The sequence below is a fragment of the Rana temporaria genome, chromosome 5, assembly GCF_905171775.1.
Source record: "Rana temporaria chromosome 5, aRanTem1.1, whole genome shotgun sequence".
Taxonomy (NCBI): Eukaryota; Metazoa; Chordata; class Amphibia; order Anura; family Ranidae; genus Rana; species Rana temporaria.
This window is the reverse complement of record NC_053493.1, coordinates 310,951,394-310,973,242: the sequence shown is the minus strand read 5'-3', so window position 1 is coordinate 310,973,242 and position 21,849 is coordinate 310,951,394. Positions and strand designations below refer to the sequence as shown.

The 21,849-nt window shown below is 40.9% G+C and overlaps 1 protein-coding gene across 1 annotated transcript in view; it reads right to left on the bottom strand.

Moving 5' to 3' along the window:
* LOC120940956 (meprin A subunit beta-like) overlaps positions 1-13,175 on the bottom strand; it is a 61,827-nt gene extending 48,652 nt beyond the window's left edge. The window contains exons 1-2 of the mRNA XM_040354120.1: positions 13,070-13,175; positions 1,071-1,089 (exon numbers count right to left, since the gene is read on the bottom strand). Coding sequence (XP_040210054.1) covers positions 1,071-1,089; positions 13,070-13,147 — 97 coding nt within the window. The 5' untranslated portion in view covers positions 13,148-13,175. The remainder of the gene's footprint in view (positions 1-1,070; positions 1,090-13,069) is intronic.
* Positions 13,176-21,849: the final 8,674 nt, after the last annotated feature.

The window sequence follows — 21,849 nt, the reverse complement described above, 5'->3', positions numbered from 1 at the left end:
CTTTTCAGTCCACATCACATTTCTCCAAAAAGTATGGCATTTTCCAATATTTTTAGTGGCAGGCAAACTGTAGGCTTTCTTTATTGTTCTTTTCAGAATGCAAATGTTTACCTAAAATACTTCCCTTGCAGGTTAAATTGGATGAATAGATAAATGGATGGATGAATCTCCCACTGCGGCTATTGTATTTTTACAGCCAGCCCCGTTGGCCCCCCATCAGATACCGCAATTCAATTTCAACCTGCATGCTGTCTAGGAATGTTCTAATCATTGGCACCTACTCTAGAAAACTGGATTCCATTTTCATAGATTTGTAGTGGTGGTAAATGAAGGCATGCACTTCCCTTCTCTAACTTCTAAATCTGAATTACCATCAATTTAGATTATGAGAATGAATACAATGTGCCAGTTATCTATGTCATTTGTTCAAGTACTGCATGTAACCTTTACTTTATACTGTACTCTGTTTAAATAAAAATCTCTACAGAGAAACAATACAATGTTTTTTTTAGATATTAATTTTCTAATAAATAATTTGCAAGATTACATTCAAACAGCCCATAGTCTGGATTGCCTTGATCCCATACATCACAACATTAGTGAAGCTTGAGAAGGACAATCCTTTCTAACATTTTGAAGATCAATATAAATATGTTCAACAAAAACAACTATATTTTAGTAACCATTATTTCAGGATTCAAGGATCTGCCCAAATGCAAAACAAAACAGACAATAAAAAGAAAGAAGAAAAATAGAAAAGGACACACATAAAGGAAAAAAAACACAAACTTTATCTCATCTTTGTCTCAAAAAGAGTGCAGCCAATCAGCTTTTAAAGTTTCATTTTCTAAGCTTTGTGTAAATAAAAAGAAAAATACTAGTTATAATACTATGGGCAAGTGCATCAGTTAAGATATAACTTGTCTTAGACACTTTTTATTAATTTCCCATCTAATATTTGTCTGTTGAATATATTGAAAAAGTAATTACTTTCCATTGGTTGTGCTTATTTTTTCACTCACTCTGTCTATCTATATACCTATGAATTCACCTACAGGGCAATCACTTACCTAAGATTTCCTGAAAAGCCTGGAAAACAAAACAAAACAAAAAACATTAAAAAAATATTAAAATATGGACATTATGCAGAGTTTACATTATATTCATATTGTGATTATTTGATGTGTGTGTCAACGGTACAAAAAACGTAATAAGTGTCAAATCTGTATTAAATATATAAGTTTGCTGCTGTTAAATGATTTCCACCAAAATTGTGGGATGGTTAGTTATAGGAAAAAAGGGTGATAACTGCGCTAATGATATGTTACTGTGTATTATAACACTTCTATGTCAACAGTGGATATTAATAAAGTACCACAATTCAAAAACAAAAACAAAAACAAAACAAAAAACAATTATATCAAATATTCCACCTGTGCTTTCAGTAGTAAATTATATGATGCCAAAACCAAATAAAAACAAGAAAAATAAGAATAAACAAAAAATGGAAAAATTATATAAAATATAAATGCAAGAAGAGAGAAATACAGTCCCAGTGCTATTTCTTCAGTACTGATCAACTATTTCCCATGTGCTGAATTCCTCATCTGTAACCACTCCACTCATAAGGGATCAATCTGAAACACTTTCCAATTAATTTATTAATAAACAGCAAATATATTGCGCAATGATGGCTATTTATTTTATATGAGATCCATGGATGTTTAAGAAGTATTCACTGGCATACCGATTGGAAAGAGTTTAAGATTGATCCCCTATGAGTGGAGTGGTTATCCCAAAGGCGCATATGTAGCTTGTTTCTGGTGAGTGATTATTTCAGAAGGTGGTGGTGTCTTCAGAAGCTGGTGGATAAATAGCTTTGTTCAGTCACGGATGAGGAATTGAGCACATGTGAAATAGTTGATCAGTACTGAAGAAATAGCACTGGGACTGTATCTCTCTCTTCTTGAATTTACTGTATATTTTATATAATTTTTGTAGGGCTGTTACTGATTACATTTTTTTTTATTGAACACGAAAATTTTAATCGATTAATCGACTAATTTCGATTAATTATAACGCACATACATTTTTCAGATCACCACCATATATAGTCCCCACTGTAATATCCACAGACATCTCTCCCACTGTAATATCCACAGACATCTCCCCCACTGTAATATCCATAGACATCTCCCCCACTGTAATATCCACAATCTCCCCCACTGTAATATTCACAGACATTTCCCCACTGTAATATCCACATACATCTCCCCACTGTAATCCACAGACATCTCCCCACTGTAATATGGTCCACATCTCCCCCACTGTATAGGAAGATTAGTGCTTGCTTAGTCTTACCAGAGAAGCCGGCCGAACACGAGCAGTTGAGGCCGGGTGATGACGTCAGCGCACCGCTCTAGGCTCACCTAGGCTGACGCCGGATGGACCAAGATGGCCGCAGCTCCGAGAGCTAGGCCGAAGCCGCTGCCTTTCCTATGGCCGAGGCAGCAGCAGAGCTCCGCGGATCACGTGGTGTGCCGATCCGCATATGGTGACCCGTTCGGATCACGGATCATTTACGATCCGTTGCACCACTAGTACCGATCAAAAGAATCTTGATCGAACAAAAAAAAGTATGATTAATTGAGGAATTAATCTTTAATTTCCACAGCCCTAAATTTTTGATTTTTCTTGTTTTTATTTGGTTTTGGCACCATATAATTTACTACTGAAAGCACAGGTGGAATATGTGATATAATTTTTTTTTTAAGCATATTGTGGTACTTTATTAATATTTACTGTTGAAATATATCGTTAGCGCAGTTATCACTCTTTTTTGCTATATTGTGATTATTGCCAACATAACAAATCAGTATTAATAGGAACTATTGAAATTATGTAAAATTACAGATTTTCTGAAAATTCTAGCTACCTGGCTGTCTCTGGATAAAGCACTTACTGGATCACTAACCTAAAACAAAGAAGACAAGCAGGCATGTAGAACTTTCTGAAGGTCGTGAATGATATTGTAATATGTCTTTCAGCATAATCTTCCTTTAGGCTCCATTCACATCTAGGCGTTTTCACGCCAGACGCCCGACGCTCGTGCCGCTGGAGGGGAGATTTCACATTGGTGTCTATGGAGATGGTTCACATCTCACGCCGAACGGCGAAACGCTGTACGCCTGCCGCCTGAAAACAAGTCCCGGACCCTTTTTTTCAGGCGGCTTTCGGCGTTCGGCATAGACAACAATGTGCTGTTAAAAAAAAAAAAAAAAAAAGAAGAAGAAGTTTAAAACGACCCGTTTTGCCGCGGCAAATCGCGGCACAATACGCCGCAATTTGACGCGGCAAAATACGCCGCGTTGTAGTGTGAATGCAGCCTAAAGGTTAGGCAGGACAGCTAAAGCTACGTACACACACACAGTTTTTTTTTTTCATTCAACCTTGTTGATGCAGGGATCTCTCCTGCTATTCTGTTGAATTCTGATAGGGGGACCCCCATCAGTATGCACTGTCAGTACATGCAGCCATTGGCTGCATGTGCTAATTAAATGCTGGTTTTCCAGCATGTCCATTTGACAGAAGCCAGTCATTGGAATGGCTTCTGTTGAACAGAGAATAGTAAACACATACCAAGAGTACACATACCAAGAGTCAGTTGGTACCTGTTGAACCAGCCGTCTTTCGGTGCATGTGTACGTGGCTTAAGATCTCTTTCTCTGCCCTCCTGCAGAGTTTTAATGGGGCAGTGGGTTTATTCCAAGGATGATGTCCTGCAATTCCAAGCCACCAAAAAGAGGATATAAATAACAATGTTTACTATCAGTTTAAAGTCCATAAGAAGATACAAAAATGTGAAGCTGTTTCATTGGTCAGCCCATTGCTGGGTGCAGTCCATAACCCTTATATGAGTTTTTTTCATTGAACAATGCTGCCAGTTCTGTTGTTTCCTTGGTCATTCTATGCTCATCTTCTCAAGTTATGTCATGCCATCAGGGAAATTGCCTAAAAGCAAATGTCTTTTTTTGGAAGCTCCTTAGATCAAACTGTTATTTATAGATTATTAAAGCGGTGGTTCCCCCTAAAACACATTTCTAACAATAGATTCGTAAGACCCGTTACACTGCGGGTAGGCTGGCTTTTTTTTTTTTTTTTTCGTACATACCGAGATCTCGGCGTCTCGTCCCTTGGCGGTGGGCGTTCCTATTTGATTGACGTTCCTCGGACGGGCGCATACGTGACGTCACGACTTTCCGACAGAAGCCGAACGTCATTGCGCAGGCGCCGTATAGAGTCGGCTCTATACGGCACCTGCGCAGCGACGTTCGGCTTCTTTCGGAAAGTCGTGACGTCACGTATGCGCCCGTCCGAGGAACGTCAATCAACTAGGAACGCCCACTGACAAGGGACGAAACGCTGAGATCTCGGTATGTACTAAAAAAAAAAAAAAAGCCAGCCTACCCGCAGTGTAACGGGTCTTACGAATCTATTGTTAGAAATGTGTTTTAGGGGGAACCACCCCTTTAAATATGTATGGCTAATTCTAAAGGTTCAAGTAATTCTAGAAACTGAATTATGGGAGAATTTAGATAGATTTATTTTGGTGGTTTTTAATAAATAAATATTTTTTTTTAAATCCTGGTGTTCTGACTGCTTATCACATTTCTCGAAACCCTAAAAAAATACGTGGACAGTACAAACATCCCCCAAACTGTTTAGTTTAGGACAGTGCTTTTACAGTGCAGTAATCAGAGAGCATAGGTCAGAACTAGTGATGAGTTTGGGGTTGAATATGAAAGTTAGCTCTCATTGCTGAGCCAATGAGCTGAAGGCAAGAGAGCTCCACCCCACAGCTGACCTACTCAAAGGGATGTAGATAGTTGTCACGTCATTGACCAAATATTGGCACATGGCCATTTTAGAAAAATGTCACTGACCTAACATGGGCACGTGACCGTAAAAGGTCAAAACCGTTAACTAACTTTTTCTATGTGGCCAATGATATCATGAGATTCTCTGCCTCTTTGTTTACATGCAGCTGCAGGGTGGTGATTCCGTGATTCTTTATTTCATATTTTCTGGCAATGTTGTACGATCCAACCCTTTTGGCATGGAGTGATGCTACTAATACAAAAGGTAGTGGACGTGTCCCTTCCGCTCGATCCCTTAAATTACCTATTGGGTCTTCCTTTTTCAGGCATAACCAAAAAAGTCAATCAGCTAATTTCCTATATTTTGTTAGCTGCCAAAAGGCTTATTCCATTGTGCTGGTTGTCCAACACACCTCCTCTGGGGTCCAGATTTCTTCACCTGGTAGCTGAGATTTGGAGGATAGAATATTTAATGGCCTCTGTACATAATGTCATTTCCCAATTTGATAAAGTCTGGAAACCTTGGGACAGATCGAAATATGGGACCCCTATGCCAATTATCACATCATAAATTGTATTAACATTGTATTATCCTTGATCGTCTCCCCTCCTTCCCTCCCTTGTTTCTATGTTTGCTACTTGGTACCTTCCTGAGTCTCCTGTTTCTTATCATACTGTATACCCTCTACAAAAATCCCTTTTTCTTTTTACTTTTATGAATGCTCTCTGTTTTTGATTTCTATTACTTACCTACGAGTTTTTTTTTACCCCTGTGCTCTGTATATATGTACATTTATTATTTGTATCTCCTATTTCTTTATTTTTTTGATATAATTATGATTTCAATATTTGTGCACTGTGCATTATGTAATAATGTTATATCTGTTCTTTAAAAACTTATTAAAAGTACAATTTTGGAAAAAAAAAGTTCCTCTCTTCAGCCCGGGTGTATCAGAGAGTATGGTGCTGCTTACAGAGTTCTGAGAACAGGGAACCCCAAAAAAAAAAGGATTTCTACAAGGGTAAGCACTACTACATTTGTTTTACTTGCAACCAGCACAACTATTGAAATCTGTCCTTGTATTTGCATGCCATTATTCCCTCAGCTTTGGAGAGTACTTTTGAATAAAGAGAAAATGTATCAATACGCAGAGTGGTACTGCGGATAGAATAAACAATAATACAACTAAGGCTTTTTTGAAGAAGCGTCATTTGACGCGAAACATGTCAGGCCACTACAATATTCATGCCAATCTACAGACATCAAGTCTAATGATGTTCCAATCCTCCTAGATATTCACCAAGTTCACGGTTTTCTGGATGTTTCGGTTACTGGTTTAGGATATTGCAACATGTGACCCATTATTGTACTGTTTCTCTGTAGGCTTGAATATGTTGTAAAAGTTTGTTATATTGTATAGCTCTTACGGAATTTTTTATATGGAATTTTTGTAATACATTTTTATAATATAATCTTTGACTGTATCCCTACCTTATTATAATGCCTATAAAGTCCATGACCGGCCCTCTGTCCCTTTGTTTCCAAGGTCAATACTTTGACACAGTCAGAATTCTGTTACTTTGTACAGCGTTAACACTGTGGATATTCCTACATCACGGAATAATAGAGATTTATCCTCATCTCGTAGCTATTGTCATGCCTTCGGCCCACAAGGAAAAATAATATCTTCTGGACTTGCAATACCAACATTGTGCACTAGATGCTACTCTTAATAAAAGACAATTTTTTTTTCCACTTCAGAGAACTCGGTCGAGAGACTTATTAAATTTTATGTTTATTCACTGTCTCAATCACAGTTCACATTATTGTGGTATTTCTTCAAGACATTCTTCAAAAGACTATTGAGGCGGTGTTCTATGGTTAATACACATTTCCTGTCATATCACTGGGAACTAGCTCCACTTCCTATTACAACTCTTTCATCTTCTCCATTGAGACAGTCCACATGGAGCCAGTTAAGCCTGCACCACACGTGATCTAGGAAAATCCTGGTCCTTCTAAGGCAGCATCGCTGGTATGCTAAAGATTGTTTTTCCTGTATACCTAATGGACATTTGTTTATGTTCATGTAATTTTTATATGTTAATTTATCTGTTTATTTCTAGTTTCACAGCGTGTGTACATCCAGGGCCAGATTCAGGTACAATTGCGCCCGTGTAACGTAAGCCGTTTACGTTGCACCGCCGCAAGTTTTCAGTTTTAGTGCCCGATCCACAAAGCACTTACCTGGAAACTTGCGGCGGTGTATCGTAAACACGTCCGGCGCAAGGCGGTCCAATTCAAATGGGGCGGGTACCATTTAAATTAGGCGCGCTTCCGCGCTGGACGTACTGCGCATGCTCCGTTCGCGTATTTCCCGACGTGCTTTGTGCGCAATTACGACGCGCCGACGTGTTGAGAATCGCGACGTGCGTAACGTACTTACGCCGGGAAAACAAAAAAATTCAAAAGCGACGCGGGAAAGACGGGCATACTTTAGACATGGTGGAGTACTTTTACACCATGTTAATAGCAGCCCTATCTTTGCGACGGGAATCTAACACTTGCGCCGGCCTAACGACGGGAAAAACCTTCGTGGATCGCCGTAACTGCTAATTTGCATACCCGACGCTGGTTTACGACGCAAACTCCCCCCAGCGGCGGCCGCGGTACTGCATCCTAAGATCCCACAGTGTAAAACAATTACACCTGTCGGATCTTAGGGATATCTATGCGTAACTGGTTCTATGAATCAGTCGCATAGATACTCTGAGAGATACGACGGAGTATCTGAGATACTCCGTCGTATCTCCTTTGTGAATCTGGCCCCCTATTCTTATATGTCCACCACCTGTTCATTGTAATAAAGATCCAAAGTTACAGACAGTCTAGTTATTTTAGGATGCAAGGTTTAAACTGTATGTTGAGCTACATGTAGCGAGAACAGAACAGCTATGTGTAGCGAGAACAGAACAGCTATTCCTTCTTTATTCTTTCACATGCTGGACTGGCTCCTAGGCATAACCTGTCAGGCCACAGATTTGGCTGTGCTTTCTGGCAGGGGTGCCCAAACCACAACAGTAGCTGAACAACATTATATGTCATTTAGCTGGTAAACTGTTCCTATGTATATAAATATAGAGACATAGGTGGTGGCCCTTTTGACGCTGCATTCACACCTGAGCGTCGGTCGTTCTGCGTTTTTTTCGGCGTTTTTCGCGCGTATTCATGCTTATTTGCATACAGCGTTGTCCGACGTTTTTGTACTTTTTTTGTTTTTTATTTTAGCCAATAGGAAAAACTATCATCTTTTCATCAATTGTTGCTATGTTGGTCGATTTTTGTAATCTTCTGCATGGGCGACAAGTTCTATTGATTAAAGTGACGAAACGCCCGTAGCAAACGCCCGTTGTCGCGCAAGTCGCTTGAATCGAGCGTTTCCATTACTTTCTATGGGGAATGGAAACGCTCAAATACGCCCAAACCGCCCGATACGCGCGACAAAAAAGGGTCCGGAACTTTTTTTGGCTACAGGCGATGGGCGTCAGGCGCATCAGCGTTCAGATGTGAACCATCCCCATAGACTTTAATGTATTTTGGTCCCTCTGGCGTTTGTGAGCGTCGCGCTACAGGCGACAAAACGCCTAGGTCTGAATGGGCTCTAAAACCTCAATGCGCCAAAGAAGGTATTATCCCTACAAAATAAAAAATGTACTTCCAATTGTATATAAACGCTAAACGCTAGTTAAAATAACACCAGTTTTTATTGTATACACAAAGAAATAAAATCATATTTGTTATATATGTATCATAAAAAATGTTTCATCTCATGTATACAAGGTCAATTAATAGTACCAACAACATAACTCAGAAATATCCCATTTGGAATGTTGACAGAGTTGACTAAAATATGGTCAACGTGTTTAGTGGGACACCCCGACCTCTAAGACCTCTTTGTTCCCATGTATATATTACTTATGTTTCTTATGTTTCTTAAACTGGTGTTAAACTTTAATCAACTGCAAAGCTTACTGAACGCAGGAACTGAGAAATCATTATCACTAAATTACTGTGTTAATTGCTCCTTTTATTGTTCCTTATCAGGCAAGGTTATTGCCTGCTGTAACATGAAATGTAGTCACATCAACATGTAATCGTGTTGATTACATAAGGTGAACTTAGGTGTTTATAAACTGTTCTTGAATACATTTAATTTGACCTTGCTATTTGAGATATTTGTATAATTAATATATGGTATCATTTCTCTCTGGAGAAAAAAAAGAGAATCATTTGCAAAACATTTGAATTGGTAGGAGGCTTTGGTCAAAAGTACCATCTAACTTTTTAAAAGCAGAAAGCCAGTAACTTCCCATATTTACTGCACCTGAGAGTCCCAACAAAATGGGAAAATAATAAAACATTTAAAGCATTGGTTGAAAGATCACTCTGATTCAATTACATTAGAGGTAGGTGGCAAAATAACAGAAAAGAGCAAACATCCAGGTATAACACTCCAATTCCAAATCCTTTTTTTAGTTCATAAAGAGTGAACTTGTGGCAAATCTAAACAACACTGAGATGGTCTGATCCACTACCTACACCAAATGTCAAGGTTTTAACATGTAAGTGTGCTTTTTTTAATGTTGAATAAATATATATCCAAATACTAACGAGGATCCTGCTCTGTTATCTCTTCTTTTTTATTTGATTTTTTCTGATCTTCCCGGAACCTATTTGGCAAGCTGCAGGACTCCTGTTATGTAGAATTCGCCTCTCTCCAACAACACGCTGATGCGCTTATCTGGTTTGTGGAATTTATTGTACTTGATTATTAGTGCTTTACAAGTCTACTGGTGCAATGACCAATTTCCATAGAGTTCTTTCTGAAGGGTTCAATAAGGACATAGGGAAATGTGCACTTCCACTATTTAAACTGGAGAAGTGTGTCATTTTCACACTCTTCAGCAAGCGACTGGTTCTATTGGCAGATAAATAATAATAATATTCCCATCGCACACATTTCTAAATAAGGCTCTAGGATATTGAGTGCTACAGCAACCACCAACTGAAAAGTGGATCATACACGACACAATGTAGATATTTGCCAGCACATCACGGATCTTCAGATTGAGTCCAAATGTTCTTCTATTGAAGTATGATCGTATCACAAATAAGAGAGCGCAAAGGTTTTATTCCCATGGCATTGGCCGACATACCATATATGTTATCTTTGGAAAATAGTACAATTTTCAGAAAACCGCTCGATCCTCCCATTAAAACAGTCAATCCTGGAGAGCCTTTCTTACCAGCAGAACACATTAATGCCAGGAGTGATCGCATGCAAAAAAAATCTAACAGGCTGGTTGTACTTAGGTCGATTGATGGATTGACTCTAAGGCCTCGTACACACGGACGGACTGTCCGCTGAAAACGGTCCGCCGGACCGTTTTCAGTGGACAGTCCGCTGCCGGATTTCTGTCTGATGGTTGTACACACCATCAAACAGAAATCCGCGTGGACACGATACGCGGTGACGTGGCCGCGCCGTCGCCACGACGATTACGCGGCGACGTGCGCGGCCCTGGAAGGTCAATGCTTCCACGCATGCGTCGAATCACTTTGACGCATGCGAGGGCTTTCGGCCGAGCGGACATGTCCGGTGAGTCTGTACAGACGACCGAACATGTCCGACAGACAGGCTTCCAGCGGACATGTTTCTTAGCATGCTAAGAAACATTTGTCCGCTGGAAACCTGTCCGATCCGCCGGACAATTGTCTGATCGGCCGTACACACGACCGAACATGTCCGCTGAAACTGGTCCGCGGACCAGTTTCAGCGGACATGTTCGGTCGTGTGTACGGGGCCTAATACAACCAGCTGCCCATAGATGGATTGAATCTTGGCTGGTCAATGCCAAACCAGCCAAGATTCAATCCATCTATGGCCTGCTTTTCAGGCTGGAAGAAGTATATGATCTGCTCTGTAGTCTCAAGATAAGAACTGGGAGGTCTAATTAGGTTCCTCATGATAACACAGGAAGCGTGAATAGCACACAGTACATCTTTTAATTTCCCTCATGATCAGCAAGCACTTTTTGCACAAATTGAACAGATAACAGAAATGCTTGCAATGGAATATTTAACAGAAGTGGAACAATTAAGAAATATTCCTTGTTGGGGTTTGCATAAACTTTAAGAATCAAGCATGCTTCCCTGTCACCCATTCTTATATTAAAGCATATTTAAACCCAAAAAGAAAATAATTAATATATGTCAGCTTAACAGTTTTGCGTTTTGGTGGCTGTGTTTGTTTTTTTAAGGTATTTTTCCTTCATTTTCACTTGGTGAGGCTGTGAATAACACATTTTCTGTGCTAGGGTGACAACGCTCACCCATTCTACTGTCTCTATAGAGGAAAACTATTTCCCCCCTGAGCTGCTCTCTTTATTAGGACTACATATAGACATCTCTCTCAATAACATAGTGAGGAAGTAATTCACAGACATTGGCTGAGAAAGCTGACAAATCTACTGGAGATTTCAGTTCAGTGTACAGAATGTTCATGGAATACTGATTTCTATTAGGATCAACAGGCATTTACTGTACTTGCAGAACATGTATTGAGTCTGAAAAAAGAAAATGAATGCAGCCTCCACATCTAAGGACCGATAAGTTCCAATGTATTACATTTTTGTTTTTTGCTCTGATATATTACTGATAAGAAAGCTTGCAACCATATTTCCTTTTAGTAATCTACCATTCACAAGGGCCAGGACTAGATTTAATAATGCACTAAAGCCACTGACTGTGTTCTATACAAATGACAGAGAACTTTCTCAGAGGTGGGATAGTGGTTGATTCATTAAAGAAGTAGAATACTCAAAGCAGTTAAGATGTGTGCACTCTATTTGTCAGCTTGTTGGTGAAATTTAGTTTTTTAATTCCCTCGTACATGATTAGCCATTCAATGTAAAAACAAGTAGCTAGAATGTATGACATTATTGGTGCCAACTGCCAATAGTTGAAATTATGCTGACCTTTGTTTTTGGACATTTTCCTACCCCCAACCTTGCTTTCAGGGCTTATTCTTGTCTCAGTAAAGCCCATTCCACTGGTGTTAACTGGTGTTCTGTTGATTGTCAGGTCAAGGTATAGGGCTGGTTATCACTGGGAGCGTCAGAAGGTTCCATTCAACCATCCCAGGTCTCTCGTTCCGGAACAATGTCATATGACGCCGCCTCTGTCCTACTGCACATGAGCACCTGCAGGGGCGCGCAGCATGGCGATCGTTTGCGTGCTTTGTCCCTGGGAAGTGGCGAAACGCTTATATTGGTAAAGGGCAGATGACGAGACATTTAAAACAAGGAGATGCTGGTTATCGGCTCTCCTCTCCTCACACTGACAGCGTGTGAGGAGAGGAGAGCCGATCAGTGGCATTTCCTCACAGGGGAGACCTGTACAGATAATAAGGGCCCTGTTAAGCTATGATTAAGCACTGTTAAATGTGAAACGCGTCAGCTTGTTTGTCCCATATTCTGCTGTGGCTTGTATTTTAGATTTTTTACAATAAAGGCTAATTTCCGGACTGCGGCTGTCCAGAACCTCAATTGCTATATTCTTAGCCCGCACCTGATGCTTCAATTCTGAGGAGAGTCCTATGTCCATACACCCACCTGGAGTGGTAATCCTTTTTCTGCCCTGTTAAGCTCTGTGGTAGTTCATTGAATTTCCTGTCACAGTGTAACTGCCCGCACGTATCAGAGGTACGGGCAGACAGGTACACAGACAGTCTGCAGTACCATGGCATTACACCCACCATCTGATAAACATGGGTGCAATGCTTTACAGGTCCCTAACAAAAAAAAATGCATATTTTTCACCTGCAAAATATACACAGAGGTCCTGGTCAAACAAGTCAATGTCATAGAGGCCATCATGTGAAATCCCTACATTACAACACATGTGCAATGATCTCTGATTAGTCTGATTCTGTTTATAAATTTCACTTATATTTTATTAAATATATAAACATGAGATGCTGAGATTTTAAAACAGTTCAATCTAGTTTCAGTATAATTGTTGGATACTATAATGCATTTGGCTGTGATATGTTTGATTATTAAATGTGCTGCTTGCTACGGGTTGATGGGTAACTTATTTTATCTATATGAATAAAGAGTTTTTTACTTACCAGACCAATGGCAGAATAAACAAGGAGCAAACACAGCCGAACAGTGACTAACTCCATGACAGCCCTTCTGCTGTGCATTTCCTAGTGGAGAGTGGTATCTGTTAAGTGTTCCCTTAATATAACTAAGATTTTATCATAATTTTGTACTTTGTCCCATTATATGACTTGTCTGTTATAGTTTACCCATCTCAATAGACCCTTGGACTTCACTACACTATATACTAGCAGTTTGTGTTATGGTTCTTAAAGCTAGTTTAGGAAAAGTTTTACTTTGAAACATAAATATGTAAATTGCTGTGGAGTTTTGTTATAACTATTTGTAAACTCATTTTTAGAGAGATATATCCTAAGTAATTAAGATGCAAGGAAGAACAGCAGGTACATTTTTGACTGAGGTCAGCTAGTGCTTGAATATTAGGTATCCTTCTAATGTCATTAAGCCAAAGATATCCTTTGCAATCTGATGGTACAATCAACTTTGGTTCTACCAGTGGTTAAGCTGTATGCGGGCCTATCTCTTCAGACACAAATTGAATGAATTGATTAGCTAGAACCTCACATTGTATAGTTTTGTCAATTCTAGAGGAGATTGTAAAGAAATTGTGTAATCAAATATACCCAACTTAGATACAGGCAGTCCCCAGGTTACAAACAAGAAAAGGTCTGTAGGTTTGTTCTTAAATTGAATTTGTTTGTAAGTCGGAACAGGTACATTTTTAAGTGTAGCTCCAGCCCAAAAAAAATATTTTTGCTGCCTGTGCCCCATTCAGAAGATTTCACTTCACTTTCTGTCCCTGTGACAATTGGATTTATAAAATGTGTGTTTTTTGTGGAAACCAGGATTGGTGATAAAGCTTCAGAATGAGAGACATCTTTTTCCCATGATAACTCTTAAGCCTCGTATACACGATCGGTTTTCCTGCAAGGAAAACTGAGGGTAGAGCTTTTGGCCGGGAAAAACGGCCGCGTGTATGCTTCCTCACAGTTTTCCCAACAGGAAAACTGACGGGAATCCCGGCGGGAAAATAGAGAACCTGCTCTCTATTTTCCCACCGGGATTCCCGGCGGTTTTAAACCCGGCAGTTTTCCTATGGGGAACTACTGTGAGGGAACATACACACGGCCGGGATTCCCGGCCAAAGCGCTCCCCACAGTTTTCCCGACGGGAAAACCTCTCGTGTGTACACAGGGAAACTTACCGAACAGGTTCTCGGGTTTCCCGTCAGGATTCCCGGCGGACTTTATACCGCCGGGAATCCCGGTCGTGTGTACAAGGTTTCACAGGAGTGGATTTCCCTTCCTGGGGGAGCTTATGTTGCTATTGACTGCCAATGATGGCTGGTGGAGTGGGTTGTTTTAAAGTGTCATTGACTACGAATGATTGTGGGTTGTTTTGGGGTGGATTAAAGTGTTCTGAGTTTGTCAATGACATCTAGTCATTGCACACAATAAAATTTCAGTGCAATGCACTTTTATTCTCTGGTAAACTGTGTTCCATTAATAATGGAAGGCATGCTTGGTTTCAGTGGGTGACATTTAAAAATTAAGACAAGTTTAACTATCTCAATACCAGCATGTTTCTTTATTTCAAAATAATATGGGTAAAAAATTTCAATTGCCATTTTCAATTGATATTTTTTTAAATAAAAGTTAGGAGAATTTTCTTTTTTTTAATGCTTAATCTTTTTTGCCTTTTTAAAGTAAAAAAATAAAAACACAGTGGTTATTAAATAGAACCAAAATGAATGAATCTCTGTCTTTTTTTAAAACAAATGGTATAAAACTAATATGGGTACAGTGCTGCATAAGTAATTGTCAGTCAAATCTATCACAGGCCTGAAAACTGAACTATTGCCTGGAAAGGAAGGGATGTAAAATGTAATTGATTATGATGACTTCCTGTAGAAAAATCAATCTGTTTATTCTGAACTAGGGATGCACTAAATCGAGAGTTTTTATTTCCCTGACATTTCAGCAAAAATCTAAAGATTTCAGCACAATTTCACCACTTTGTCAAAATGCATTGAAGCATCTCTCACATTGGTGGTCCAAGATGAATATCCTCTGATAGTGGTGGCCAGTGGAGAAGAGCCCTTTATATTTGTGATCATGTGAGTAAAACATCTGGCTTATATACCTGATAACATTGGTGATCAATAAGAAAAAATATGCCTCGTTACCTTGGTAGTCAGTGGAAAGTGAAATGTCTCCTTACATTGTTGTTCATTTGGATGGTGAACACCTCCCTTTCTTGGTCTTCAGGGGCAGAAAGCATGCCTTCATATATTGGTATTCAGGGGAAAGAAGGATGCCCTCTTTTATTGATGATCAATTGAATAAAGTTTGACCCCTTGCATTAATGGCCATTAAAAAAATATATATTTAAAAAAATAAAAAATAAAAGTGCAACCATTCCCATATACACCCTCTCTTCTAACTCAGAGCTCATTACAAAAGGAAGCCGGACAAACTCTCTGGTTGAGTGAAAAACCAATTGGGACCAATTCTGTTTAATTTATTCATATACAGGACACTAGGATTTTTGTGCTTTAGAGTAGGTTTTTTCAGCAGGCCTGGCTGGCAGCCAGGCCTGTTTGTTTTGGTTTATGTGGGCTGGTAGTAGCTTACAGAGTAGCAGCTGGTGACTCACAGGCAATGTCACTGAGACCACCCTCTTTCTTCTAGAAGATTCTAGGAGGAGAGGAGAGGTGGAGCTGCCTGGGGTGTTCTAAGGAGCCCTGACCAATCCCCAACCTGGATTGGCAGGGGGTAGGCCTCCTTAAATACACAGTGTAACGGCTACCCATGTAGTGAGGGAGAGTATCAGCCATTGGAGACGTCCTTTTCCCTGGCAAGTTGCGATATGCAAGTACAGCTGGTATAACCCCACCCACGAGATCCAGAGAGAGAGAGAGAGAGAGAGAGAGAGAGAGTCAGGTTCAGCTGTAACAATAGCAGAATAATAATCCCATTGGATGCCCTTTCAAGAACGAGACAGGGCTACGTTTTGAAGGGTCAAAGTTGACAACTTTAATGGTTCACTCTGAGATTTTATACAGTTTTCAAGGCACATGAACAATCAAACTGTCCCCACCCACACATCACACCGTGGGGGGGGGCTTCAATCACATTCTTTGAGCTAATTACTAAACATTCTAGACATGTCGGCGCCGGCCTATAATTATCATGATCTAATCACTGCATTAACCGAACTCCAATGATCTCCTTCCAATCCACATCCCCAGACAAACGCTCTGTCTTCGACAAGTACATTCCACACAAACAGTATTTAGCATACATAATTAGAGGTCTGGGAGCAGACCTGGATTAACACCTTTACACAATGGACAGGTCTTAGGAGCAGATGCAATTAACACCTTTCAAAAGAATGTGTCCCCACATTGAATAAGCCAACAACTTGTGATATCTCAAGACATCCTGCAATATGAATTATTATTGATGTCCCATCTCATGTAATACATGAATTATGATTCACTTGCCACCCCATCTCCTGGCTCAATCTGTGCCCAAAAGTCACTCCTGTTACATGGCTCCCTCCTTGTGGAACACTCCGGCAGACCCGGATTGATCCTTTTCGGGTCAACTTGGGGATGTCCGGAACTAGGAGGCTGGAATGACGTCTGTTTGCCGGGATAAACCATCAGCATTGCCATTTGGCTTACCAGGTCGGTAGCTGATGGTGAAGGTGAATAATGGAATTCAGTTCTGGAACAGTCACTTGCTTTGCTCTCTCAATGGCTCCCAAAACCTGTTACTGATGATCTTGGGACAGATAAGGCACCACCTGGATGCAAATCCCATTTAATCTTTTGACAATTTCCACCTGTTTGTGCATTTCAATGTTCAAGCCACGGGACATCTCATAATACATGACATAGTGTCGTTGCATCTCTGATTTCTCACTGGCCAACTTGTCACATTCCCATTTTAGACTGTGATATTGTGCCAGATCTACAGTACATGTCGGGGAAGGTAGTCTTACCCGGGTCTCAGCAGCAAGCGAGTTGGTTACAGCAACGCGGGTGGTCACGGGACAAGCCGCAGCAGGTGTAGGTAAATAAGCCGAAGTCAGAGGGCCAATGTCGTTGCCCAGCACAACCTCGGCAGGTAGGTTGTCCATGATACCAACTGTGGTCTTTCCTGACCCGGCTCCCCAGTCTAAGTACACCCAGGCGGTGGGTACACGAAATACAGTACCCCCTGCAACCCGGACGGCAACTGTGCGAGTGGACACGTTCTCTGGCTTTACCAGATGTTTTTGAATCAAAGTGATAGTAGTCCCGGTATCTCTTAGGCCTTGTGCTACTTGTCCATTCACCCGTACCTCCTGACGGTTATCTGGAGAGGCAGCTTGTATTGGGTCTGCCTCATACAAAATTCCCAGACATTACTCAGGGCCCACCTTGGTCTCTAGGCAGTGGGCCGCAGAGGGACGTGATGGAGTGACCTCTGTGTTGGGTGTTGTGCGTCTCCAGTTGTTATTTGTAGCTCTCAAAAGGGCAATAACGAGCAATATGTCCCGTGTTGCTGCAGTGATGGCATGTCACCCTAGACAAATCCCGGGGGTAGTTGTTAGGACCCTGAGGATGTGGTGGTCCTGGAGCCCGAAACTCTGGGCGTGGGGTGACGGTTGGAGTACGCGGTTCTACCTTATGAGCCAGCCGTGTAGTACCCTGGCTTACTTTCCTTGTTTCCGCGTACTCATCTGCTAGCCGAGCCGCCTCGTTTAAGGTAGCGGGACGGCGATCTCGTATCCAGTCTTGTATGTCTGCGGCCAGGTCTTGGAAGAAATGTTCCATTAGGAACAGCTGCAATACTTCCTCCCCGGTGTTGGCCTTGCACCCTTGGACCCAAAGGGATGCCACCCTTTGTAACCGGTTGGCCCATTCCATGCGGGAGTCCACAGCCTTCTTCTTGGACTCCCGGAAGCGACTGCGGTAGGCTTCTGTAATTACGGCGTATCGGGTTAGCAGCGCCTTTTTAACTTGCTGATATTGTAAAATATCCTCTGGAGCGAGAGCCCGAAAGGCTTCATTGGCTTTGCCCGACAATTTCCCAGACAAAATAGTGACCCATTGGTCTGGTGGTACCTGGTGTAGTGAGCACTGCCTCTCAAAATCAGCCAAATATCCATCTATTTCCTCCTCACTTTCTACAAAAGCTTTAAATGCAGTGAACGGTATTTTCTTTCCTGTAGCCGCAGGTGGGGGGGTAGGAACTGCATGTGTAATGGGCTGTCTCGCTCTTACCAGTTCCAGTTCTTGTCCCCTCTTAGTTTGTATCTCCCCCCTTGCTTCCCGGAACAGCTGGTTGATTAGTTCCACGGATGTTTCTGGATACAAGGATAATCTCCGCTGTACAATACCAGTAATTACATCTTCCTCGCTGACAGGTGCAAGGGGTTCGGTTCCTTCCATGGATCCATCCATTTCGTCCAGCTCCAGCAGGTCAGCTATTAGCTCCCTCCGTGGTCTGTTGCTGGCACTCCTACCACGACTCTCCAATAAATATTTTAGTGTGGATCTTTTCAGCCTGGCGTACTGCGACTCCATTCAGAACTTGCTGTCTGGATAAAAGGACCATCCCGCTGCTGCCAACCAATGTAACGGCTACCCAATTAGTGAGAGGGTATCAGCCGTTGGAGACGTCCTTTTCCCAGGCAAGTTGCTGTCTGCAAGTAAAGCCGGTATATCCCCATCCACGAGCTCCAGAGAGAGAGTCAGGTTCAGCTGTAAAAGGAGCAGAATAATAATCCAATAGAATGCCCTTTCAAGAACGAGACGAGGCTACGTTTTGAAGGGTCAAGTAGGACTGATTTTTAATGGTACATTCACCTAGTTTATATCTGGTTACAGGCTGTTACAGGAACAATGAAACTCTCCGCCCCCCCCTCCTCACACAGTGGGGGGGGCTTCAATACAGATACTTTAAAATAATGACATCCCCTTGAGTTAATCACTTAATCAGTATCTAGACGTTTCGACCCCGAACCCCATTTAACATGACCTGATCAGACACATTCCTTTATCAATAGAATTCAATTAACCTTTAGAACAATACACACTCACAGATAATCCCATCAGCATACACCTGACAGGAGACTGCTAACTTGTAGTACAATACACAAAAGAGAGTCAATTAGATGAAGAAGGGGGACATTAGAATTTAGGAGTGAAAGAGTCACTCTACAATTAACCCTTTGTATGCTTCACTGCATGATGATTATAGATGTCCAGGCAGAATACATAGTTCCGTTACACAAGGTGTCTGGGAAAAATATATATAACTAAAATAAGTACATGATCAAATATCCATATGGAAGTGAATGGAAAGTGAGTAGTACCAACCACTTGAAGAAAGATGTGCATGGGGAATAATGGGTGTGGTAGCCATAGCTCAGTGCCAGGGAAATAGAAATTGGAGGAACTACAAGTGTATAAGGCCTCCCAGAAAACCCCCACAGACAACAACAATGGACAACTGAGACAAACAATGCAGGAGGGTATATTTGTAGGCAGCTGATCCCCGCCTGCATGGTTTGTCTCAGTTGTCCGTGGTTGTTGTCTGTGGGTTGTCGTAGCCTCTCACACTTTTCATCGAAACTACACAGGTACACTTTGCACACCCTGTGGTGACACCATTTATCTGTCACTACATAACCAATTCCTTCCCATTTTTTTCTGGAAGGCCTTATGCACTTGTAGTTCCTCCAATCTTTCTATTTCCCTGGCACTGAGCTATGCTGCCTACTCTATGGTTACTACACACCCATTATTCCCCATGCACATCGGTCTCCAAGTGGCTGGTACTACTCATTTTATATTCACTACCATATTGATATTTGATAATGTACTTATTTTAGTTATATATATTTTTCACAGACACCTTGGAGTCACTATTGGACAATATCAGCCATAGAGACATGAGCTTCTTTGTTCTGGTGGGGAGTTGTGGTTGCACTCTGTCCTGTGGGGTCCTCTCCACCTCAGCTCCCGGCTGAGACATCTGTGATGCTTCCTGGCCTTTTAACATTATGTTTCGACATGTTGAGTTCTTAAGTGAGTAGGGGGATGATCAATACATTTTTCCCCCCATGGCCCTCTTTTTCTTCTTTGCTCCTTTCGCCTTTATTATTTTTTCTATTGGGGCTAATATATGTTCAATACATCATTTTTTCTACAGAACGGTCATACACATCAGCTACTGATGAGGTGTTTTTTATTCCCCGAAACGCATAGAGTTTACAAAGATGCACACCCCAATGACTTTATCTGTGAGGACAATCATTCCTTGTTAAATATGTCTTATACGATTTTGTACATGGAGTAATAGCAACTATGATATCACATTTTATTTTTTCTGTTTTACCAAAGTTTATGCAACCATCATCTGTACAGCAATATGTTTTGTGGCTAAACCTTGTCATGTTTATGATTATCCATTAAATAAATTAATACATTTTCTACATCAGGTTAATTTTTGTGCCTCATTCAAAGTCCCAAACTTCCCCCCTCTTTTATATTGAGCATAGGGATGGTGGTATCTCTTTCATTGAGGTGCCTCATTTAAAGTCTCAAATCCTCCCCCCTTTTTGTTGTCATCAGGGATGGACTGGCCATAGGGACTACAGGGAGTTTCCCGGTGGGCCGATGGCTCAGTGGGCCGTTTTTTTTAAAAACATAGATGCTGCTTGGAAGACTTTTTGTAACGACCTGGCAGCGCCCCAGTGTGAAAGCACTCAGGCACTCAGGCTTTCACACTGGGACTGCAGCGGAAGCGTTTTTCAGTCGCTTTACAGGCGCTATTTTTAGCCCAAAAGCGCCTAAAAATGCCTCAGTGTAAAAAGGGGTCCTACACTCACCCCCTCTATTTTACACTCACTCTCTTTTTCTTACACTCACCCCCCCCTCTCTTTCTCTCTCTCTCTCTCTCACCCTCTCATGATATACAATAATGGATGTAGGGGCCTTTTGGTGGGCGTGATTTTTATTTTATTGAATTAAAGTGGGCCGGTCTGGATGAAGTCCAGGGTCAAATTTTTGTCCCAGTCCAGCCCTGGTTGTCATGCACATTGAACTTCCAAATAATCCTATTTCTAAAAAGGCATACAATAAGATGCGCATGTACAATATAAAAAAATTATGAAATAAATAAAAATATGTGATCAAGTTAAAAGAAACATGAAAAACACCCTAGACAAGAGTTCAGTGTAAGAATAATCAAACAAGTACCAAAGGCTGAAAGGTTCATTTAAAAAAAATGATCTTTATTCCTTTTGAATAACATACAAATGCATCTAAGTAGAGAAGAACTAAACATACATCTAACATTAACATCCAATGTAGCAGTAACTATTGTAAGCACCATATACCTTTATGCCGCGTACACATGGTCGTTTTTTGTCTTGCAAAAAAAACTTATTTTTTTCTCATGAAAAAAAAACTAAGTTTTTCAAACTTCATTTTAAAAAACGACGTTGCCTACACACCATCGTTTTTTCAAAATGCTCTAGCAAAATGCGGTTACGTACAACACGTACGACGGCACTCTGTTCCATTCAAGCTCGCGTCATAACTTGCTTCTGAGCATGCGCGGATTTAAAAACGTTGTTTAAACGTCATTTTAGCCCACACACGATAATTTTTTATGACACAAAAAACGACGTTTTGAAAAACGACAAAAAAAAATTGAAGCATGTTCGAATTTTTTTTTGTCGTTTTTCAGAAAACATAAAACAACGTTTTGCCCACACACGATCA